At 39.3% G+C, this 25,013-nt stretch overlaps 1 protein-coding gene across 7 annotated transcripts; it reads right to left on the reverse strand.

Moving 5' to 3' along the window:
• Positions 1 to 371: 371 nt before the first annotated feature.
• Positions 372 to 24,687, reverse strand: LOC103133085 (receptor-type tyrosine-protein phosphatase delta-like). Of its 7 annotated transcripts, XM_007544848.2 has the most exons (12): positions 24,402 to 24,672; positions 22,164 to 22,172; positions 19,881 to 19,898; positions 16,391 to 16,501; positions 13,737 to 13,748; positions 10,140 to 10,409; positions 7,722 to 8,303; positions 6,328 to 6,473; positions 4,510 to 4,654; positions 2,640 to 2,945; positions 1,546 to 1,739; positions 372 to 500 (listed from the first exon to the last, which is right to left on the reverse strand). In XM_007544848.2, the coding sequence occupies exons 1-12, from the start codon at positions 24,610 to 24,612 to the stop codon at positions 387 to 389; spliced, it is 2,118 nt and encodes a 705-aa protein (XP_007544910.2). In that variant the 5' UTR covers positions 24,613 to 24,672; the 3' UTR covers positions 372 to 386. The 7 variants fall into 7 exon arrangements, with proteins under 7 accessions (XP_007544910.2, XP_016523218.1, XP_016523216.1 ...); XM_016667732.1 differs by lacking the exon at positions 13,737 to 13,748 and having other exon boundaries at positions 24,402 to 24,680; XM_016667730.1 differs by lacking the exon at positions 22,164 to 22,172 and having other exon boundaries at positions 24,402 to 24,679.
• Positions 24,688 to 25,013: the final 326 nt, after the last annotated feature.

The following is a 25,013-nucleotide window of genomic DNA, read 5'->3' on the forward strand; positions in this document are numbered from 1 at the left end:
GCACGTGCAGAAGAAGAACGTAGACGTCACATAGCTGCAAACTGTTTACAGAAGTGACGGTGGATGCCGCCGTCTATGGATTGATTTTAAAATTGCTGAGCAGTGGGAGCCGACAGTATTGTCACAAGAGGATAAGACAAAGGAAGCCAAGACAAAAGAAAGACAAGTGTCGGCACTACTTGCTTCAGTCATTGTTTACTTCCAAATTTACAGGTGCAGAGTTATGATCCATGTCTCACACCAATTGACGTAAAAGTTTGGTAAAATGCTAGATGACTGTTCAGGCTCCAAACTTTTTAAACTTCTGTAAAGTATCTGATATAGTGCCACATATGGAAGTGGCACAAATTGGATTTTTATGGGTGAAAAGATCGGAAATGGGTCGTTCAGACTGCCTTGAAAAAGCAGTCTATGGGCAGCATTTCCCTGCTGTGTGAACATAATAAACAATAAAGTCTGTTGTAGCTACTCACATGTTCAGTTGTGTCATCGTAGTCCCACTGTGTGTTGTCGAAGAGCGGACAGAACAGAAACAACAAGTGAGCAAAGGTACAACAGTGACTGGCAAGAAAGCATTTGCACCCATTTTATCTGTAAACACACAAGCACCAAATGTTTGCCGGTAGGAATATTTGTAGCAAAAGTGAACAATAAGCCAAGCGCAAATGGTTTGTGTTTGTCAACTGAAGTAAGATCAGTGAAGTTTAACGACGATCTCACTCACTGCCTGGCAAAAGTACTTACAACTTAGGAGATTTTATTGGGATCTTAAGTGAAAGGCTGACACAATGTACTCCATCATTGTGAAAAGTAAAAAGATGGACTAGTGGTTTTTACATTTTTTCACAAAAAGGAAAAGGTGTGGGATGGATTTCGATTTCGTCTTCTTTATGTTGACGCCACAAAATAAAATGCAGCACAACCAACTCCCTGCAGAAGTGACTTAATTAGGAATGAGAGTACTTTCGACTTGCCTGTCACTTTCCTGCTGGTGCATCTGAATTTCCCCACTGAGGGACAATAAAGGCAATGACTGTTCTATCTGTGTGGAGCTTCATCTCAATATGAAGCCGGCTGTTCTGCGGAGGCCTTAGGCAGGAAACGCTGCTGCCCACAGTGGAAGAAGAGACTCTGGTCAGAGGTAGTGCAACTACCTCATACAACTATGCTTTTTCCTGACACTTCACAATTATGCACTACCTTGTGTTAGATGTCATATAAAATCCCAACAAAATACAGTCTGTAGTAGTAATATGATAAAATGCCAACAAGTCCTGTTGCTAATGCAAAAGCTTTACATCAACCTTAATTTCTTTACACTCAACCTCCAAGAAGCTAGAGGTCTAAGGTGCAAGCCTGAAACACTTCTTGGAAGCAAACTGTAGCAAAATGAAGAGAGGACTCAAGACTTTTGCACACAGTACAGGGCATTGCCATTACCCATTTGAAGGTGAGGAGGTGAATGAGACAAAGCAGTACTACATGTCTGAGGAATGAGGCGGCAGGTTGTGTGTCTGGTTGTGTTGACGGTGGGTGGTGTTGTACCTGAGCATCATCAATCAGGATGTCCTTGATGACTGGCTGTCCTGTGGGCTCCCCATTAACCATCCTGACATAGTGCACCTGGTATCCTCGGATCTGACCGTGCTGCTTGGTGGGCACCGGTGAGCGCCAAATCACTTTAATTGATGAAGAGTTGACAGCCTCCACCTCGACTTTACGAGGTGGCCCACTAGGAACTGGAGGAACACCATGGGATAAAAGAAATAAGGTCAAAATTATAGAGAATCCCCCCAATCTTTGCTTCACCCTCTTAAGCGTCGCCCCCAAAAAATGTTGCGGTGACCAAAAAACCAAAAAAAAACAAAAACAAAAACGCACAAAAGTGCAGAAAACCGCAACAAGCACTGCATGACAGAGTTATTTCAACAATGGTAAGGAGAGAGGGGGGGAAAAAACAACAGCAAAAAGCAGGTCCGACAACCGACCTAATCTTGTAAAACCATTAAAACCGAGTCGGGTGAATTGTAAAAAATATGGCGTAAAAAAATGGGTTTAGTCAAAATAGAAAAGTGGAGCCAAAAGAGACTTCAAGAGTTTCATATTCTTGAAGTGCAAGAAGAGTTTTGGCTGTGATGTAAGGGGGGAAAAAAATAAAAATAAAAACAAAAAATGATTTATTATCACATGAACTGACAAAAATATTAAAAATGGCCTTTAAAAAAAAATCTTCCACATTTTGTTTTTCCCACTGTCATGATTTTTAAAAATTTGAGATCTAAAAAGAACAAAAAAAAGTTACAAAAACAGACAGTTGGGACTGGAAGTTTGAGGCCTGGAGGGGTGGAAAAAGCCATACCATGTGTTGAAATTAAGCAGCGTGAAGGGCAGAAAAAGCCAAAAAAAGGTGCTTGCGAGAGTCAGTTTGGTTAAAAAAATGACTTTCCAGAACAGAGCCGACAGTACCGAGTGGTCACAGTCATTTCAGAAGCAGGCAGAGGGGGTAGAGAAGAGGTAGCAGCAGATAGAGGCTGTTAGTATCTGGGGGGTGGGGAGTTGGTTAGGTCAGGAAAAGCAGGCTGGATTTTCAGCTGGAGGTTTTTTTTATTTATTATTTTTTATTTTTAGCAAACACATACCATCCTCCTCTGTTCGGATAAGCTGCGGCAAGCTCTCAGGTCCTGCTCCGACATCTGTGTGGGCAGTGACCGTCACACGGTACTCAGTCCATTTTTCCAGGTTCTCCAAAAGATACTTGGTGCTCTCCGGAGGGATCCCAGAGATTCGGCGAGCGGCGGTGTCCTCCCCTTCGGTGGCGGCGTAGTGAATAGCGTACTGCGTCAAGATCCCGTTTTGCAGCTCCACGGCTGGCGGCCGCCAACTTACCAGGATACTGGTCGAGCTGGGGCTGTGGCACTTTACATCCTGAGGTGGGCCTGCGGGTTCTGGACGGCGAAGTGGTTTGGTAGCAGATCCGTTTCGTTGCGGTTTGGTTTAGATTTGTCGGTTGAGGCCATTCATTTAGTTGGATTTGTTGTTTTTTTCGTTTTTAAAGGAGGTTCAGTTTTTATTTATTTTATTTATTTTTGATGAGGTTGATGATGGAAGAGTCGAAAGAAAAAGAAAAAAGGAAAATAAAATGATGACATGAAAAAAAAGCACGAGGACTTTGATGAATAAATAAAACAAACCTTAAAACACAAATAACAAACAAATATAGAAATAAACACACGTTTTTTTTAAGTTTACAACGAAAGGAAGAATGATTGGAAAAAGGAGAGCTGTACCAGAAGTCACCTACCTTTGCCATGAAAAAATATAAATTCATATGAAATTAAAATGAAAACTTCTTTCCCATTGACGTCATAAACAGGTTAAAGAGACAATTTCAAATGTTACATTTTGCAAGCAGTTACCATCAATCCAAAAACATAAAGGTTGATGCTGAAGTTAATTTAAAAAAAGGGGGGGAAAAAAATGTGGTATTTGTCACCAACCTTTCCGAAGCCTGTTGGTTTGTGGTAAAAGCCTGACTGTACAACAGAGAGCTTTGCAAGGAGATATGACTGATTCATTACATTCTGACAACATCGGCATGCATGAGTTTCTCTTCTTTAATATCTTCGCAGGATTTAAATTTCTGAGTGTCTGTACCCACCTGATTACCTGCCTCTGACTGTCAGACCCCTCAGATTTATGCTGAAAGTCCAAACTCAAAAAAAAAAGAAGAAGAAAAAAACAGAAACTGATCGGTTTGATTTTTCTATTCTGTGAACTGATATGAAGAGCTGGATACGTTTGGAGAAAGCAGCAGAATTTAAACGTCTATTTTTGTTTGTTTTTCCAACATAAATCTGAGGTTTTTAGGAGGTGGGAATGTCTCTAACTAGAATGTTGCTTTGAGCTTTCTATGCTGATGCAACTCAACAATTCAGTTAAATTTAAATGGCGAATTAAAGAACAAAAAAGTCTGAGATTTAACCTTTTGCCTTTAAAATATGTAGCTGCAGAGAAAGCTCAAACTAAACCTTTATTCTCCTGGTTTTGGCTGCCAGGCAGCTTCAGGAGACATGGTTTCCAAAGCTCCGTTTCGCTCCCGTTTTATTATTATACAACTCACACACATGTGGACGTTAGCATAAATAATTCAGGAGCTTGAGCGTTAATTTTACTCAAAACTGTTTTGTGCACAACAAAGCAGAGGAGCAGGGGCTTTTGTAAACCATTCTAGTGACTTTGCAGGAAGCCCAGATGGCTGTCAGTACAGCCACTACAAGGAATGCTGCACAGTTTTCTTTTTTTTCACTCTACTTAGATTTAAACATTTTTCAAATGCATCAAACATTAATAGGTAAAAAAAAAAAAAAAAAAAAAGTAGAAAAAAGCAAACCAAAAGGCATAACTGACATCTCCACTCTTTTGAGATGTTTGGACTTCAAAGAAAAATGCATTTGAAACGCGTTTGTTCCCAGATGTTTTAAACTTGGTCAGATAAAGAAGAACACCTACGTGTCTGTGGGGTTTCTGCGGAGATGTCGCTGGTGTAAGCTCCAATTCCATGTTTACTGCGGGCGGCCAGACGAAAAGTGTACGTGGTGAAGGGCTTCAAGTCCTTCAGCAGGTATGTGGTTGTCGGTTCGAAGCTGATTCGTTTCTGTGAAGACAGTTTGGCCTTCTGTCATTTCATTTCTTCTTTTCCTAGCTGGGAAACACTCATTAACATACGAAACCTTGTTTACAAGTAGATTCTGGCAAAGAGACAAGCATGGAAACAAGGAGCGCACCAATGAATGTGCCGCTCAAAACAGGCCTACAGTTTAACCTGTTGTGCAAGTTTTTCTTTCATGTTAAAAATGAAAGAGTAAAATAAAAATGTGTTCCCCCCTTTGATTAGTTAATTTAGTAGTTTGGACAGGAATGCTCTAAAATTTCCATTTGTATTAGAGAGCACTAGCTCGTGCAGCCTAGAAAAGTTTGTATTATTTCACGGTATTCAATGATTTTCAATAAAATAAGATTTTGAACATTGAAGGTGTCTTTCTAACACCTGACAGCTAGGAACAAAATTGGTATTGGTCAAAACTGGAATCAGCAGGTCAGGCTTTCTAAAGACCGGTAGTTTTTATTCTAAAGGCCAAAAACTGCAACTGTTGCACTCCTGACAAAAACAGCTTTTGACAGAATTTCAAACATAAAAGCGTACACTGCAGACACATGGAACAAGGATTCATATAATTCAGTTTAGACATAAAACTCAACAAAACCAAGGAATTCTCCTTTTACACTGTACACCTGGTAAAGTTTAAAAAACTTTAAAGTTAATTATTATTTTCTTGCACAAGTATAATCCGATCTTAAATATGCGCACATATTTTGTTGTGGAAAAGATCCAACGTTAACAAAAAAAGATGTTTTTAATTGTTGGCGCCGCAAACATTACATTTATTTAAATGAAGCATTTTCTTTCTTATACTTTGGTATTTGAAGTTAATCAGAGCATTGAGGAACTTTGATCTAGTCAATCATGATTTTCCAATCCAGAGAAATTCATTTCTTTCAGGCAAGACAAGAGAACATGGCGTACAAGTAAAGCAGTTGTGTGTTGATCTGAAAATTAGACAAAATGGCTAAAAGAAAATAGCTACTTGCCTAAACTTACTAAAATCTTTATTAAGAGTAACAACTGTAAAGTGACAAGCGAATCAGTTTAAGGAGGTTAAAAAAAAAGCTTGACATTAGAAAACAACAAGAAGCAGTGAGATCATCAAGCCTCAACCATCAGATACTGACTTTGTACCAGATGGTTGGGATACCAGGAGGCAGATTTTGCTGCCCGACCATCAGCAGTGTATCAGTGTAAAGTTTGATTTCGAAGCTGGAACCGTGTGGTACAATCAGATAAGACCAGGACTGAGCTTTTACAGGGAAACACATGCACTTTGTTTATATCCAGGAGCATTGTATATCAATGCTCCTGGATACAGGAGCATTGTATATCAATGCTCCTGGATATTCCTTTTTTTTATTGCTTAATATTGCAATGACAATTCAAAGGAAAATTAAATAACTACTGCAAGCCACAATCTCCAAATGTCAAAGTCATAAAAATAAAAATGCTCGAGGAGAAAAAGTTACCAATTATGCCCTGTTAATTACTCACAGCAGTGTTAAACTAACAGCCGTACTGTAAGTAATTAAGGAGGGTAACAAGCGGCTCTTAAAAACATTATTAAAACAACTGCAGCAAAATCTGGACAGATTCAGAATATTTCTTACGTGCAAGCAGACTAGAAATGCAAACTGTTCAGGTTTGTAAGCGGTAATTACCTCGTCTTTGTCGTCCTTCTTTCTGTACGTGAGCTCATATCCGGTCACTTGGTTTTCCAGTCCCGTCTGGGCCGGAGCGTTCCACGAAAGCAAAATGCTTGTTTCTGATTTGGCTTCTCCTTTGAAGTCAGTCGGCTGGGAGGGAACTGGGAACAAAGAGACGAGTTCATTATGAGCCACATTACACGCGATTCATTGGGATTTCGGTCACACTTCTGGACATGACATCGGAATGGTTACGGTCCAGAGGGATGTCAGTCTCATAGATACCACCATGCCATCCTCAAATAAACAATATATGCAATATTGTTATCATTGCTTTATTATTGAATGCAATTGAAGATATATATGGGGTTTCTAATAGTCCGTTTTTCATTACTGTATTATTATGAACTAATTTAGAATGCATTGAATAAAAACTCTCTAGCTCCTTTCCATAAACACTTCAATGTGGGATTAAGACCCCCTTATGCCGTCTCTGTGTTTTGTTAAAGGACTGTGGTGGTTAGGGGAGTTGAATTCAACCCACTCCTGGTAAGCCCCTTACTCACCAAAGGATGTACTCACAGCTCTGTGTCATCTGAACTGTGGGAAGTGTGTTATGTAGCTGTGAAAGGCCGACTGGGAGGCCACTAGGCTGGGGATCATCGCACTGAGGAACGGCTACTTTGGTTAAGAAAGGCCGACTTGTTTCTTTGTTGTTGGTTTTTAAGTCACAAAAAGGTCAACCCCTAAATATGTTTGCATCATGTTTTTATATTATCCACAAGCATATCAAATCATTTTGGAGTTGGAGAGTGGTTTCTGTCACCTTTGTAGTGTGTCACCACTACCAGTCAGCTCTGCTTCTGCTGGCTGCTCCAGTGTTGTAAGAGCCTGTGTAACAATATCTTGCACATCAGTTTTTTTATTTTATTTTATTTTTTTTTTAATTATTTTTGGTAGAGTCCTTTCATGAAACCCTTATTTTCTAAAATATTTAAGAAAAATAATTTGATGTGAATTTACAGCCTGACAGTTAAGTTGACTCAGTCAATGATCACAGATCAAACCAGAATAACTTGGTGTGCTGTGGTGGTGCAGGGGTTAAGCACAACCCACATATGGAGGCCTTAGTCCTCGATGCAGTTGTCACAGGTTCAATTCCCGGCCTTGGCGACCTCTGCTGCATCTCTTCCCCCTTCTCTCATTTCCCACTTTCCTGTCAATTAACTATCAAATAAAGGCCACTAGAGCCAAAAAAATCTTAAAAAAACAACAAAAAAAACAGAACAACTAAGCTCCGTCTTGCTGGTAAATGGAGTTTTCGATCCACCTTTCCATGCGGCACGCTTCCATACTTTGTAAATTGTCAAAGCAGGTACAAACTGATTCACCACTGGCACCAAACCCACCTCCGGTCTTGGCGATGATTTGCAGCTCAGGAGAAAGGGGTCCGTCGCCCACAGATGTGAAGGCCAACACTTTGATGTAGTAGGTCTTATTCGGGATGAGTCCCTGGATGGTGACGAAGTTAGACCCCCGAACTATCTGCTTCTCCCAGAGGTTAACGTGCTGGCTGTAATCCATGGTGTAGTACACCCTGTAGCCCATGATTTGCCCGTTGGGCTCCTCCGGCTCGTCCCACTGGATGACCGCCGTGGTCGCGCTCATCATGTGACCCCGGACCTGCCGCGGCGCGGTGCTCGGCGCCTGCTCTGCCGTTTTGGCCTCGATGCTCTCGCTGGGCGGCCCTCGTCCGATGTTGTTCACAGCCACCACCCTGAACTCGTAGTCGGAGTAGGGGCTGAGGCCGCCCACGCTGTACCGGGTGGTGGCCACGCCATCTATCTCCTTGTACAGGTCATCAGAGTACTTGGATTTGTGCTGGATGATGTAGTAGGACACTGGCTCGGGGTTGCCAGAGTCCCAAGTCAGCGTGATGCTGGTGGCTGTGCGCTCAGTCACCACCGGAGTGCCAGGAGCCTTGGGCAGTGCTGCAGTGACAATTATTTCATAAATATTAATAAAAATACAAATATATGGAAAATATCAGAAAACTTTACCTCTGTGATTCATTTCTGAAGCCACAGATTCTCGCATTGTCTGCTTTCAGCATTTTACAGAGCCGTTGTTTATGTTGTTAATCTTTAGATTTCTCTTCATCACTTTAATAATTAAACAGGTAAATTTATTGCTTTAATTCTCCACACCGTGGCGCACAGCAAAGGATATCAGAGCAATAGATCGTGTTTATATGCCATCTGAAGCAGACTACTGGGGGAAGCCTCTGCCACGCTGGTATATTGTGACTAATATCTTCATGTTTTGTCTCGGAAAAACAAAGCTGTGAGCGTGTTTGCGGGCTGGAGTCTATCCCTTGTGTGCATGTGAATGTGGCGGCGCTATCTGGGTTGTCATTCTGGTGTATTACGAGGGACAAATGATTACTATTTCTGCACCAAACAGTATACTCTACTTTCTACCCCTCCTTTTAGAAATAGGGAGCTTGTTACTTTGTAGTTCTCTGTCTGACAGATAAGCACTTTGCTATAATCTTAAGCTTGTATCATATGTTAAAAGTCGGGTGCTAGAGTTTTAAGAAAAGCTTTGAAATTGGTTTGTTTTGACAGAGAGGGGTGGGTACGTTTCTGACAACAGTCTCTACTTGAATGTTTTCTGAACAACAAACGACATCAAATTTACAAGACAAAACTGTTCAATCTTAGTATGAAGTGAAGATGATCAACATTCTGATAAGTGATTCACTTCTGTCATCTCTTTCATTAGCATAATTCCAGAAATGGCAACTCAGAAAGTCAGAGGAACACTGTTATTGACGCGTATATATTTCACTACTTTTGCATGTTTTATTTCACTCCAACCACTCAACCTTAACCATCACTGTGTTTAAAACGGATCATATTTAGGACATTGTCATTTTCTAAAAAAATGTAATCTGAAGAAAAGGCAGGCTTTCAAATCAGTCAAACACATTATGCTAACTGAAGACTAACTACAGTATTTTCCAGACTATAGAGCTCACCTCACAATAAGCCGCACCCACAAAGTCTTTAAAAAAAAAATGGAAACGTACATTTAAAAGCCGCACCAGGTTATAAGCCACTGGTATCTCCGCCTCTCTCGGTTTTCCACAAGATAAATCTCCTATTAATCTCCAATGCCGAACCATGGATTCGTTCACGCCGAGCTTACGTGCAGCCAGATCGATGGCCTTCCACTTAAAAAGCGGCATCATATGAACTTCTTCATGTTGTTTCCACGATGAGGGGGTATGAGTTTGAATACGTTTCTCCGTCGTGCCTGCTTCTAGGATGTGCTTGTTCTAAATGAAAATCAGCACTTCCTTCTTTGATTTCCAATTTTGACTTCCAATGATTCACTTCCTGCTAGAGAGCCCCCTGGTGGTTGAAGAAAAATCCGCACAAAAGCCGCACCCGGCTATAAGCCGCATGGTGTGTAGCGGCTTATAGTCTGAAAAGTGCGGAATGTCCCTTTATACATGAAACACTGTTCAAACTTTCAAGAGGTCACTAGACACTGTCCTATTACTAATTGATTAAGCTTTTCCAAATCACTTAATAGTTCTTTTTGTTTTATAAAATTAGTTTTCTACAAATGTGTTATGTATGTTCTTTAGAGAAAAGCAAAGCTTACCAATTGATATATTATTTAGATTAAACGTCTTCAATATGGAGATTTAACTTTGTTTCTGGGGAATGTAATACAGGAGTTTGAACAATTATAGCATCTTATTTATTTTTAAATCATAATATTAGTAAAATCGTACCCATCTTAATCAGCATATTTACCTTTTACTGTTATCTGGGCCATAGCTTCTATCACCCCAAGTGTTGACATGGCAACACAAGTGTAGTTGGCCGACTGTCGTACATCTGTGAGCTCCAAGACGTTGCGTCCAATGGGCATGTCGTCCTCTGGGGTGAGATCCTCAGCGCCCAGCATCCACTTGACGTACGGCATGGGCGAGCCCACAGCTACACACGTGATATTCACGCTGCCACCAGGCATGATCTCATTGTCTGTCGGTGGGATGGAGAATCGGGGCGGGACTCGCCGTACTGAAAAGGAATTACCAGGTTTAGAACAACCAACTGAGAAAAAAAAAAAAGATAAAAAACAAATCAAATCTTTCGGAGTAGTTTCCAAAGAGTTTGACTGTTCGAAGATTGCGTTTTTATCTGCAGAATTCAAATGAAAACTGTTTCATATCATCCATAAGGACGCATTTTAAACATATTTTATCTAAGCTCTAATGGTAATGGTGAATGGGTGAACACCGATGTGAGCACTATGCACAAAACACAGCATCGGATTTGTACACAAATACTGTTGCCAGGCAATTGTATGCAAAGAAACAACTTTTAGACACAAACTGATTCTTACATACCACAGGCATATACATTACAAATATCAGAACAACACATAGCCTCAAGAAAACATTTTTTGTGTGGATTCTTTTAAGGTTCAGTGCAAACAAAAGACAGGACTGTCAGATGTTATGCATTTCCACTTTAGAACTCAACCAGCTCACAAAAGATTAAAAAAAAAAGTAAAAAAACAAGGCAATTCTGCTATGTAGCTGTTTTTTTTGCTCTTATCACAGGAGCAAAAAAAAAATGTTTGAAAGTAGGCCTAGAAGATATCAGAAACGCTTCTATGACTCACACTTTAACGGGAAGTTTTTAATGAACCTCGAAAAAGTGTGCCTAAGAATGAGTGAACATAAAGTGCACCAACTGTTGGTGAATTAAAGATGTAGTTTAAAAAAAAATTAAAAGGTTATTTGCAATAATGTGTTGGCAAACATTAGAAGTGCCAACTTGGCTAATTTTAAACCCAAATTAGTTGGAAAGGGAGGGAAAACCTGAGGCCAAGTCCAAGAGGGGAAGAGACCTACGCACACTTCTACTGTCTTAAAACATCTACATCAAAAACGTCGCAGCATGTGTGCTGTACTTCCTGAACTGTAAAACCATACTTATGTTTGCAATGGATGGTCATTCATAGGGAATCCAATGATTTTATTTATTTATTTTTCATTTTTGTAACTGAGGAAATGGAAATTGGAGGTGGCACATCACCAATGACTTTCCTGTAAAACATGGAACATAAAACGCGTTTCCAGTCAGAGTAATAGTCGGATTCAGAACTAAAGCCACAGAAAGGGCAAAAATATTAAAGCAGTTTACACGAAGGCTATTTTGTTCACATTTACACTGTGCTTCTTTTTTTCTAATCACCCAATCCAGTGTAAGTATGGTTTGAAGCTTTATGAAATAGCATTTATCCAAACCACTATGAGATTTATGAGGCAAGTGCTGTTTTAAAAGCTCGGAAGTCGTCTGTGGTCTTGGCCCCTTCTCAGAGGCTTTAGCCTCCAGGACAAACTATAATCTAGATTTCTACTAAATGTAGATGCCAAGAGTGTTACGTGCTGCAGGTGACATATCCGTTTAAGGGTTTGCAAAGGATAACCCTGATAATTACAGTGGAAGAGTTTCAGGAAAAAACATGAAACACTCGAGGCAAACAGTGGATGCATGCCTATTTCTGATTGAGTATTTGTGTATCTACCGTTTTTGCAGATTTGGAAAATTTACTGATTCATAGAGTTTTAAGTAGACTTGAAGCTGGAACACTTCTGCACATTTCTACTTGACAGACTATTGGCTGGCTTTTACAAAACAGCCAATCTAGGAATGGCATTCATTTTCCTTGCCGTTGATTGGCTGCAACTCCAAAAGCAGAGATGAAAACAACCATAGACATTAGCTTCTGTAAGAGTGCTAAGATGCCTTCCACTATGTGTATTACTGCATTTTAAAGTATATTTGGTCACTGACATTTTAAAATAGTTATAAGAATTTTTTGTGGGGACCTCAAATATTTGCAGATTTGACTCATTAGTGCAAGGATGTGTTCCCTGACCTCCATGAACACCACAGTGTTTTCTGTATATTAAAGTTCTACTGACTTTTGCAGCTTTTAGGCTGTAATAATAAAACCTTATCTCTCTTTTATTTAAATCCAATGTGCTGAAATTCCAAAACTATATAGACTCCAATATGGGTTTGTGAATGCATAACATCTGACAACAACACAATAAATAGCACACCAAAGAAAACAGATGAACTACTTTTAGCTGGACAAAACTGTACAACATCATGGATACAAAGTTGACTTCAAGGACTTTTGGAGGCAAAAGAAATCCCAACATGCAAACAGGAATATGGGGTTGTTGGAGACAAAATGAAAGAGGAAAACTGCTTCAAATACGGTCAAAATGTTGTCTTAGCAGTCCAAGCAGCCATAAGAAATGTCTTTTGCAAATAGACTAGTTGTGCTGCTTCTGAGCATCCTCACTTGGTTAAGATTACCAAATAAAGTGGATAATGGGACACAGAAGCAAACAAAACAGACAAGCGTCAAGGATGGGTTCATGTGTACTGGTGAGCTCAGTGTTACTGCTCATGGCATTCAAGGCGGACCACAAATGTCTTTAAAATAAAGAAATCAAATATTTTCACATAACCAATAAGATCCTCTAGTTTCTGTCTCTAACCCGAGGACGCGTTAGGCTTTACTCAGCTATCGCGTCGCCAAGTGCTTCCTGCTGCCAATTCTCGAAACCCGCTCTGTGGAGAGTGCGGTAGCTCTCTGGAGAGGAAATCGAAGGGAACTGGCTGCATTATTAAATACAACGTTTCTCTCGCTCAATATTTAATTAATATCCAATTGGATCGCGCTCCCCACAGACATAATATTATCCTGCTCATTTGAATATCATTACATTTGTCAAGACTTGTGGATAAGACTCTGAATGTATCATTCTTTCATGACTTCTCCGGCAGTAACATCCTCATCAAAGGGAGTACATAATCGCTGCGGGTGGAATTGTTTTTACAGCTTGACGCTCGACTTTAGTGTAAATTCCCGAACATATGTCTGTCTATGGGAAACACTTGTAAAGACGTTTGGATGTCTGCATGCAGCGCAAGTCCCGTTCCCTGTAAACTAGGCGTCAACCCAAGCAGGAACACTGTCATGGTAAAGGGCTGGGAGGGTCAGACGTTAGCAAGTGAGCATGCAAACAGACAGTCAAGCAGATGCAAAAATCAACCTCCCACTGTTCCGCCTCCAGGATACCAACATGTGCCACCTGTTGGACGGTCATGCATTCTGACAAAGAGCAAGGGACAGTCTCTACAGGAACAAGAACACTGAATGTGTGACAAAGAAAAACAATACGCTGAGGCAAAAGCAAAACCAATGGAAGAATGCTCGCTTCAATGTCTGGAAGATCCGATTTCCTTTTTGGTGATGAAAATAAAGAAAATCGATTGCCATAAAGAGTAACTTGATGAAGAAGTAAAAAGCACACCAACCTTCTCGTAGCTCTGAAGGATGTAGGGATTTTGGATGCAGAACAAAATGAAATAAGGGGTGGAGAAAAAACAAGGGAAACACAGAGAGTAAGAAGGCCATGTTTCAGGTGCTCAAATGCTGCGGAAAACATTTCAGAGGACCTTGTATCCTCTAAAGGGAAGGAAGCCCTGTGAATCTCCCCAACACCAACAAACAGCGACACCTTGTCGGAGCTAAAACGTTTGAAGTAGCATTTACTCACTTATAAACTGTGTTGTACCAAAAGCCAGTGGTCTCAAACTCCAGTTCTTGAGGACTGACGTCCAATACGCTTGAATTGTGTAGCTCAATTGTCTCGTTTTGCCATTTTGCCTCTGGAGGCCCAACAACAATATTTTTTAGATTTTAGCGTGTTGAAGTAAAGACTTGTCAAAGTGTCTCAGCACACCAGCCTGTGAGGACTGAAAGTTTGAGACCATTAAACCATTTGATTAGCTTCTCAAAAAACTTCAAATACTAGGTCTCCTTTTTCATTTGCTTTCTCACTGTCAGAAGATTTTCATGGCTGTACAACAATGGTTGGCTAATGGTCATCACAGACTATCAGCATTCTCTCTCCTGCAGGTTCACACATGTGTTTTTAACAGGGTGTGTGTTTAACAGGGCATCCCACATCAAACTAATGCAAGAATAGAAATGGTAATAATGACAAACAGAAGGTTGAAGAACTGTCGGCTTTTTTTTCCCCACCAACAGTGGGAAGAGTTTGGATTTCTAATGATACGACAGCAGTGCAGCAACACTAAACTTATAACAGGACGCGTCTGGAAAGCAATATCCTCGATGTCGTCATTTTACCAGGAAAAACAAGATAGTTAAGTAATTAATGTAATTAAAGAACAGCCTTAGGTTTCAGTAGGTAACAGTATCAAACCTGAGGAGTAAAAATTTCACATTTTTTAGCCAATTTACTTTTTATTTTCAAAATAGGAAATATTTTGTTCCTTGTCCTTTCTACCAAGTTTGAGCGACAAAAAAAAGAGGGAAAGTATTTATCACACAGATTTATCTCTGTATATGTTTCAGTTTTCCAAAAATTTATTTATTCTGAATTTCTGTATTTTTCCATTAACATTTAATATTTGTAACGCCTACTCTTTCATTCCATTATTTTAGTTGTTTTATTTTTAATGACTTTTTTATGTTTTTCTTTCTGATATTTCTCTTGCTGCTGCAACAAATCAAGTTTCAAACACAGATGGACAAATACAGGATTATTTAATTGTATTCTAGAGTATCCCTCAGCATACAAGACAACATTTATAGTGGATAATGCTACCTTTCTCCATTATTTTTATTTTATCATCAAGAAAGTATTAAGGCATCATTATAATGGTGTAACTCCAAACTGACAAATGGTTTCTCTTATAATACAAATTGGTGCGTCACTGCACCATCCGTTGTGCTCAAGAAAGGAGATGGAGGGAAACAGATGTCTTGGCCTAAAAGGGGCTGAATTAGCAAATTTTGTTTGTACAAAGTGATGTTTTGCTGCAACTATCCCAGATCAAGAACTTAAAAAAAAAAACAGACACACACCAACTACTATACATTTTGTTGTTGCAACTGATATAAAAAAGATGATTTTGTCTCAGAAGTAAGCTTTATTTTTGTAATCCTCTTTCTTACAGACCCCAAAAACATCCCTAAGGTGAGTAGGAATTGATACATGGTCGATACTAAACATTTCATAGTGTGTGCGAAAAGACCAAAAGTCTTTTCTTACACGAAGGGGATAAATGCAACATTATTGTCCCCTGAGACATGTAGAGCTCAGAAGTAAAGCCTTGTATGTCTTCACTATCCGTGAGGTGATAGAAGGCCCAATAAAAGCAGGTTTAAAAACCACAAATGGCCACAACGTTTGAAGTGAGAAAGCAAACACGGCTTTGAACTGGGTTAAAAGGTGAAGAGATCCATCACCCGAAAGCTCCTTGAAGGAAAAAGGACAATACATTCTTCTGCTAGCCATTTTAAAATATATTTGATAATATTTTAAATTAACTGTGCTCAACTAAAGTGAAGTAAAAACGAAGGATTACTAAATGCTGTTTAACCAGAGTAAATTATAAGTTAGGGGGGAAAAACCCTAACAACTCTGTCTAGGCTGCTGGATGAACAGTACTGTACTTAAAAATACCCGTAGAGTAGAATTAATTGCCGTTTCCTGAATCTTTCAAGTTGCATCCTCAGTAATGGGATTACAGGTGCCCTAGTGTTTGTCAGTAGGGAGGAGGAAAGAAAAGGATCTTTTCACAGCTGGAGCTGATGAACGAGGTCCGTTCACTCCCTCCACCAACTCCAGCAGTCAGCTTTTTTAAAAGCAATTAGTAGATACATGCTGCAAGCGGCCTCGTCACTGGTGTTAGACTCGGGCTAATCAACGGAAACGGACCGGAAACACATAACAGAGCAAATACTGTAGGTTCAAATCAGTGCAGGTAAGGCAAGTGCAAGGAACAGAAAATAAACTGTAATAGAGCATACTTACAGTGACCTCATAGCACACGGACCCTTGCAGACAATGTGGCGATTTAATCGCTCCTTATCAGGTTTTAAAGGCAGTGTGATACTAATGTTTGGCGAAAACAAAACAGGGGAGGCTGTTTCCTACCTCTGACGTAAAGATTAGCCGGGGCAGAATAGCGAGTCCCGTCGTTGTTCGTCGCCACGCATTCGTACTTTCCCTGGTCCGGTTCCTCGCTGTGCTCTATCTGCAGGGCTCCTAGTTGGAATAACAAACGAGGGTAACAAAAGGCAATGTGGTCAACTCGGTTCACAAACAAAATGACTTGTCTTCTGCATTCTCCTTTCATGTCTGAGGTTAACTTGCTTCAGAGACATTAAGTTTTAGACTTTATCTGCTAGTTGTTATTATGCGTCTCAAGTAAAATGGGGACTTCTATGCATGTGGACAGCTGCAAATTACAATCATGCAAAACATTGTAATACAGCTAAGATTGTTTATTTCTGTTATCAGAGCTAAAGTAGCAAACCAAGAAAAGAGTAAAAAAAAATAAAAAATAAAAAACGGAAAAGAAAGTAACTCATAAAAACAAGGTATACCCTATCATTTTGATTTTTTTTTTTCTGAGTAAAAAAATGGCAGATTGTGTTAAAAAAACGCACACGCTCATCTCAGTGCCAATTAGGCATGGGTTGGTTTCTGGTGTCAAGGTATACAATTTAAATTTTTTTTTTTTTTTTTAGGTTACAGTGTAAAAGCAGATTTTGCTGCACACTGGGAGCCAGCTGGCTAAAAGAAGACTACAATACATTCCTCTTTCATCCAAACTATTCCTGTGTCTTGGCCTTTTGCAACTTTGTACCTCATTCGGTGGTATGCTTTGGGTCCAAGCTTTAATTTACTGACTGATATCTTGAGATATTGCTTCAATACTTTGACAAAATTTTATTTTCTTATGTCATATATGTTGTGAGGATCATTAGTTCCTCTTGGTGTACAATCACACCACAACATGATGCTGCTGCCAGCATACTTCAGTTGAGATGATGTTCTCAAGTTTGCCAAGCTTCTTCTTTTTCTGACATCTTAATAGCCAAAAACTTACATTTTAATTTATTTAGACCTAGTGTAATGTCTTCAGAAATCAACTTTTTTGCTTGAATACTTTTTTGTTGCGTTTCTACTAATAGCTTCTTTCTCTCTGAATGGTCTTTCAAGCCCAGTAGGAAGAGGGTTTTTTTCTTGTTTCTTTTTAGCCCACCTTCACTACCAAATATACAATCATCTCTGGGACACAGAACCCATCTTCTTCCTGAATGTTGTGATGGCTGCACATTATTGTAGTGCACATATTCACGTGAACGGAAGATTGTTGCACCTTCTGGCATCTGCAAATTGCATTAAAGGATGAACCAGAGAAGTGGATGTCCACAATTTCTTGAGATTTTTCCACACAGGGAAGCAATGATGTTGCCTTAAAATAAGCCAAGACATTCCTATCTGGACTTTCCCAAATTGTTTAAAAGGGAATATTAGTGTATGTAAGAGCAGAGAAGCTGGCCTATGTCTGAAAATGGTAGACCTAGCCCCAGAGGTCACTAGTGACAGGGCCAAGTAAAGACAGAGGATCGATGCCATGAATTCTGTACAACTGGAAACAACGGGAGAAAAGAGCAAGCTGCAAAAGTCGGACTTACATTTCTGGCATTTAGCAAACTGAAATACTTTTGGCACATCTAACTGGCCTTTGACACTGAAAAATTGTATGATTTAATGCCAGTCAATGAGACAGATGGTTGTGTGTTGCTATCCAGTGAATGTAAATATCTGATTTCGACTGTATGCAAAACATTTAAAGAAAAAAAAAAAAAAGAAACTGTTTTGAAGCTACATTTGGTGCGCTAAAACCGACTAATTTGCCGGCTTATTCTGCTTATGTTAAGTGCTGTTAATATATTAATTGTGTACTTTTACTTAAATCTGGATCTACAATTATTATTTTTGCAGTAGTAAGAATAACTTCTGCATTTTTTGCTTTGTGTTTCTATCTAAATACCTTGATAACAAGAAACCTTGGCATTTAACTCAAGGTTCTGACACCATGAGAGCCTCGTACCGACCCATGCCTAGCGCCAAAGACAACAAAAAATACAAACGGCCGATTTTTACTTTGAATAAGAGGGGCAACCCATCAATATACAACATGTCACTGGACTGGTCAGTATGGGGATGAGTGATACTGCTTCAGGGAAACATGGATCAAACAAAAGAGGTTTACAGTATAAGAAAGCAGCGCAACAAGGGAGGACAATTTAAAAAACAAAACAAAAAGAAAATTTAGGTATGATTCTTTTTTTTTTAGCATATTCAATCACAGATCAGTTGTAATATTCAGCCTATGGGGTAATTTGGACTTCACCTGGGTGAAGTATCTTTGGAAAAAGTAAAAAAAAAAAAAAAAAAAAAAAAAAAAAATCAGCAGCATGTGCAAAAATTTGGTGCTGCTCAGATTAGCTGGAAAAAAAATGTTTATTGAATCGTTAATTCAGGCAGAACCAACATATAACCCTCTAACAAAAGGTTTGACATGCAAATCTTAGCAAGAAATGTATGTCGACACAACTTACAACCTTCTGACAACCCTTAGCTGAAAAATAAAATGCAATTGTATTAGAAGACAAAATTCAAAATGCGGCCTGAGCCAACAAGAAAGTATAACCATCCACTGCTTTAGCCACAAAAAGACACCCATAAAAATCCACCAATGGGATCAGCAGTGTGGTGTCACATGACTCAAAGAAAAATGGCTTTATGCATCAACAACTCTCCCGCTCCATGTCACACGGCAAAAATGAACCAATCAGGTCCTCGCCAGACTCTACAGTTTGCCTTTTCCCCAAACCCTGAAGAAAAAAAATTAAAAAGTCAAAAAAGATTTAAAAAAAAACCCAAGAAAAGTAAGAAAAATAGGTGAAAGAGGAAGGTGGGAAAAAAAAGCACCGTAGAAACTTTATCAAAAAAGTGGTTGTTTGGGCTTTTTTGTAGAGGTACAGGAGAGGAAAGCAAACAGAAGAAATGGGAAAAAAATAGTTTGCAAAGATAGAAAGAAGTCTTTGGGAGAGGTGGTGTTAGGTCTTCCACAGCATCTGCGCATGTCGGTTTTTTTTTGTGCTGAACAAGAAACAGCTAAGGGGGGAAAAATGCTTGGTTGTTTTAGTTGGACAAAAAAGAGGGACACATGATTGGCTATGGCCAAAAAGGAAAAAAAACAACAAAAAAACAAAAACAAAAATGAGCATTAAAATATAGTTTTGGAGGAAAAAAAATAAAAACAGAATTGTCATTGTATATGCTTATTAGAGCCAGGGCAAGCATATCACAACTGAGCTAAAAGAACAAGAAAAAAACAACAAAACAAAAAAAACCAAAACACAAAGGAGTAAATAAGGCATAGACACGATGATGAAATACAATTTTAGTCAACCAAAACCAGGACAAATAAGGAGGATGGGTCCATGTGAATGAAATGGTATTCGATCTTTGTAAACAGGACAAAAATGGGAGCGTACGGATGGCTTGACAGCAAGAATGAATTTGTATTATTTTCATTCTTTGAACGTCAGTTCAGCACTCTTACCTCTTATTGGCGTACCACCTGGGTGGATAATATGAATGCAAATAAGATTGGAAAGAAGAAGCATTAGTACGAGTAGATAGAGGTTGGGGGGCTTTGGAAGAAGAATCAAATTAGACTCAACAGGGTACGTAAATAAAGGTACTACAGGAAAGAGAGAGGAGAGAGAAGAAGAGAGAACTTTTCTTTGTGTACTCTATTGGCAGAGAAAAGACAGGATTCATCATAGAAAAATCATAAAGTCAGAAGATCTTGTGAAACACGTGGGGGGGGAGGTGGTGCCGTTTTTTTTTTTTTTTTTTTTTTTTTTCCCAAAGTGGCTTCTGAAGACCATCTACTGAGGGGGAAAAGACTTTTCAGGACTTTGTACATGAGACTGAAAGCGGGCGGACCTTTGGCTTTGATCTAGAGGTAAAGCTGGCCGCCTCCCTAAAAGCTCTTGGGGACTTTTTCCCTACTTAAGGTGCTGGTGTTAAAACATTAAAGTAGTGGATAAGTGAGTGAGGAACAAACATGTGAGGATTGATTATTATTCAGGTCAGTATGCGACAATACTTACAGTACTATGAAAAAATAATTACCCTCTTTCAGATTTCTTCGTTTTTTTGTTTGTTTTTTTTTTAACTTAATTTTGTCACGTTAAAATGTTTCAGATCTCAAACAAATTTTAACATCTGACAATTACTCCCTGAGCAAATACAACAAGTGGTTTTCAAGAAATTATTTAATTTCTCAGGGAATCTGACCCTGCATGGGAACCTAAACCTGATAACTGTTTGCACCACCATTGGTAGCAAAAATGCTGGCGATGACGCATTTACATCACTGTTTTAATTCAGTATTAGAAGGTTTTCAAGTACATAAATCTTGTTTATGGTCACACCACCACACCTGGAACTGATTTTAGGCGAAAATGCTAAGGTAAATGTGATGGGTTTTTTTTGAGCCATTCAGTGATGGACTTGCTGGTGTCTGTTGCATTATTGCCCCTGCAGCATAAAACAAGTGCACTTGAGGTTAACGTCACAAAGTGGTAGCCGGACATTTTCATTCAGGGTTTTTTGCTCAAGAGCCGAATTCATTCTGTTGCAGTCCCAACGAGTCATCCACATTACAAAGCAGTGCCTTTATAATGCAATGTATCAGAGTGCTTCCTCCAGGTTGGGCATAAGGTTCTATCCCAAGAGGTCTTGTTCATGAATCGTGAAAAAAAAAAAGAGTGGTAGATTGGTGTGAAATCTGTAGCAATGCGAGTGCTGTACTGCTTTGTCGTAGTCAAGAAAAAGCAAAATCGAAAGGAAAAGTTCTTGGTTTATCTGGTTGATTTATATTCCTACTAGGAATGGAGTCAAGACCAGTTCTTATTAGACTGAGACCGAACTCTCCAAAGCCGAGACTGAATGTTTAGAGTTCAAATAGTATTTTAGGACACTTTTTCTTTGGGGAGGAAGGCACCACAAAACGCAAGAGTTAATGGGGGAATGGTTAGTTTCTCAACCAACATTTCTTGTTGGTATTAAGCAAATAATTGCCATAATTAACTAATATTTAAGTTATTAAATGCAGCCACGCATTGATACGCATTCTCTAAACTGAATTCATCAGCTCCGTTGCACAGTAGTTGCATAGAGAGTAATAAAGACTTGTCATCATATCGGCCATGGAGTCAAGGCTGTGTCTTCAGAGACCAAGACAGAGCCAAAGACAAGGGGAAAAAAGCAGGAGAGATCAGTCTTGAACCCGCCATGCCTGGGTCCCTCCCTCATCTACAGTCATGATGCCAAAAGAATGAGATCGTGGATACAAGCAGCTGAAGGGCACTTACTTAAAGATCAGAGATTCTCTCGGAGGGCCCCAAGTGGCTGTTTCCCCCCCCGACCCAGCCCCAGATAAAGCTGATATTTGTCTGATATTACACTTTGTGTGAAGATCTGAAACATTTAAAAGCGACCAAAGGAAAATAAATAAATAAATAAAAAAATCAAGAACAGAAGAGATTTGTAAGGGGCAAATACTCTCTCACAACACAGTAGCCTGAAGCTTGATGGTTAAAATTCTCAAGATAAGGTGGTATTACAGCTGGCAGTGGTATTAATAGCAGTAAGACAGTTACACATTGTGAGGGTAAGGGGAGAGTGTGTGCTGTGTGTGCGTGTGTGTGCGTGTGTGTTTTCTAGCCCTGACACTCTAAGCTATCTGTTAGTAAAATGCATGCCATGCATTTTAATAGTTGTTGGAACATGGAAATTAGTGGGGGTGATGTGTGCTTTGGAGCTAAGCACTTACCAAAGGATTCTGTAGAATTTAAAAATATAGAGAGAAGAAAGACAGCATAAGAATTATGATTATACTCCTTAAGTACGTTTAGTTAACAAGGTTTGGTTAATGCTTTAGCAAACTGCACGTGAATAAAAGTCGCAAGTTAGAAGTTAAGGTTAATCTGACACAGTTCTACTGAAACAAAAATAAACAACAAAAAAAACAAGTCAGGTTAACACGATGAGTTAACAAAAGGAAAGCTGTGAAATCTGTGAAGACAGGTGGTCAAACAGACAAGACGTCCAATTTAAGAAGTTATGCTATTGGGTTATCAGCTGGACAGAACTGGTTAAAAGTTAGAATAGTTGTTTTCTATTGATATATTAAATGAAAACAAAACTGGCATTTACACATTAAAGCAGGGACTACAGTGCCTTGCAAAGGTATTCGCTCCACTTCGGCTTTCTCACATTTTGTCTCGTTACAACCAGTAACTGCAACCGGCATTTAAAGTGATAGACCAAGAGAAAGTAGTGCTGAAACTGAAATGGCATTTTTCATTTTCACTAATAAAATCCAAAAAGATGCGCTTCTTTACGTCTACAAATAGTCTGGAATATTCTTCTGAACGTTTTACAATGTCTTCTATAAAAAAAAAAAATAAATAAAAATAAAAAATAAAAAAAAAGCTTATCCAGATAGACTGACTGGTGGGCATTTAAAGGACAACTTTCAAATCTCGCCAGAGATTTACAACAGGGCTTGGTCAGGACTTTGATTAGGCCATTCAAAGAAATGAATATCATTTCCTCTAAACCACTTTATTGTAGCTCTGGCTGTACATTTAGAGTGATTATCTTATTAAACGGGCTAAAGGTGAAGTCTTCTGCCTTATCTATTATTGACAGTTAAACCCTGGTATTTACAAGGTTAGAAACCACAATCATATGTCAATACTTGAAACCCCAACAAAAACCTTTATAAATACCAATTTCAATTGTTCAAGCATCAAATGTACCTTTACATGCCCACAGGGAAAACAGATGCAGCTCCAATGAAGAAGTCTACATCTACAGTCTTCCTTATCTTTACGTTTAGGTGCACAACATCACCACCAAAGAAAATTAAATGTTTCTCCTGGATTGGCTGCTCTGCAAATCCATGCATGCTCTGCATTTTTTGGAATAGTTTAGATATGCTATGTAAAAAATAAAAAAATAAAAAAACTGTGAATAAGTGGATTTTCCACAAATGTGGAGTCACGTTCCACAAAAAAAATATATATATCTACAAATACTGAATTGCGAATAAGTGCACTATACATACATTCATCTTCCTCTCTTCCTCCATGGCAAGTTTATTTATCATTGGTGAATAAAAGTATCTCCAGAGCATGATCCTTCCATGCTAGACTATGTTTTGTGGGAGTAGTGTGTTCAAGTTTGTTACTTTATGTTGGTCTATCAAATAAAATACAATCTAAATGGACAAGTTTGTGGTTTTAAGGTGGAAAAAAATGTGACATTGAACATTTTAGATTTTTTTTTTTCCTTTTGCATGGCACTGTATAAAGTCAGAATGAAGGGATAAAGGGAAAGCTTTATGAAGTTTTACGCACTACTGTGGCTGATTAGTTTCAAGAAATAAACTTCTTCTCATTGAATCTGAAATGCTCTTAAAGCAAAACATTGACTGCAGGACAAATATGTTAGGATAATTAAATTGCTTCTCTGCGTGTTCTCCTACTCTAAAAGCATGTGCATTAATTTGTGGGCTCTGAATGTGGCCGAATGTTGACTGAAAGGTGTAAGTAATGGGCATAATGGTTCTAAGAAATACTGCACCAATGCAGTGGAGAGTAAAACCAAGATGAAAGGGCAGAAAAAAAAGAAAAAAATTAAGAACAATTGTTTGTTCAGAAAGTCACAGCAGTGAGCAATGTGGGCAGAGGTTAGGGCGAAAGCCAGCAAACACAGAAAGGAAACAATCCCAACAGCTCATGACAACACTGGAAGACAAAGGGAGACGCACATAAGACAGACAAACAGGGATGTACAGCAAGTAGAGGACAGGAAATAGTCGAAACAATGCCATTACCTATAAAACGAAAAGCCAAATGAGAAGTTAAATCATGGGCAGGAAGAAGAGGGGATGAAAGAGCAGAGGATATAATGTGGGAGCAGATCAGATAGAAAGTGAAAAAAAAAAAAAGAAAGAAAGGAGTCTCCCTGTTTGGTAATTGAGTTTTCAGCAGAGGAAACCTACCTGATCTGAGCTGCTTAATGCGTCCGTTGTTGTTGGTGGTGTTGACAGGGAGGAAGTCTTTGAACCAGGTGATGTCTGGGTCGGGGTTGCCGCTGGCGGCACAGAGCATGGTGGCGGTGCGCGTTCGCTCCACCACCTTTAACTGTGGGCCCATGTCTATGGTGGGGAAGCCAGGGGGCAGCTGGTCCTCTGCAAAACAGGTTGGAGACATTTTGGGCAAGATGTCAGAGACAGCGAGGCGGTGGTCTTAATGAACCCATGACCCGGTGGCGGGGGAGTAGAAATTAGGCCAGACTGTAGAGTAACAGAAAATTAGTGAATTGAGAACAAAGGGGTTTTTTTATGCTGCTAATTCTCTGTGTGTCATTTTCCTTATAAAATTGTGACAGATGAATAAAACGATTTAATTAGCTGTGTTTTAAAAAAAGGGTTACGCAGTACGTAGAGGAACCGATCCGACAGCGAGATGCTCTAGAAATGAGCTTTAAAGCTCTGGACCTGTTCTTGAATTTTTAATTAGTTCCCTACTGAAACATTAAAATACCCTCTGCTTCATGGGAGACGGAGCACACACACACACACACACACACACACACACACACACACACACAC

The sequence above is a fragment of the Poecilia formosa genome, unplaced genomic scaffold (assembly GCF_000485575.1).
Source record: "Poecilia formosa unplaced genomic scaffold, Poecilia_formosa-5.1.2 Scaffold2239, whole genome shotgun sequence".
NCBI lineage: Eukaryota > Metazoa > Chordata > Actinopteri > Cyprinodontiformes > Poeciliidae > Poecilia > Poecilia formosa.

Excerpts from the sequence above, each read along its gene's own strand:
- LOC103133085 (XM_007544848.2), bottom strand. The coding sequence starts at position 24,612 with ATGTCTCCAACCTGTTTTGCAGAGGACCAGCTGCCCCCTGGCTTCCCC. Across the intron at positions 6,474-7,721 it reads AATCATCGCCAAGACCGGAG|TTCCCTCCCAGCCGACTGAC; the intron begins GTGGGTTTGGTG and ends CTTTGTTCCCAG. Across the intron at positions 2,946-4,509 it reads CGCAGAAACCCCACAGACAC|AACCCGCAGGCCCACCTCAG; the intron begins GTAGGTGTTCTT and ends TTCGCCGTCCAG.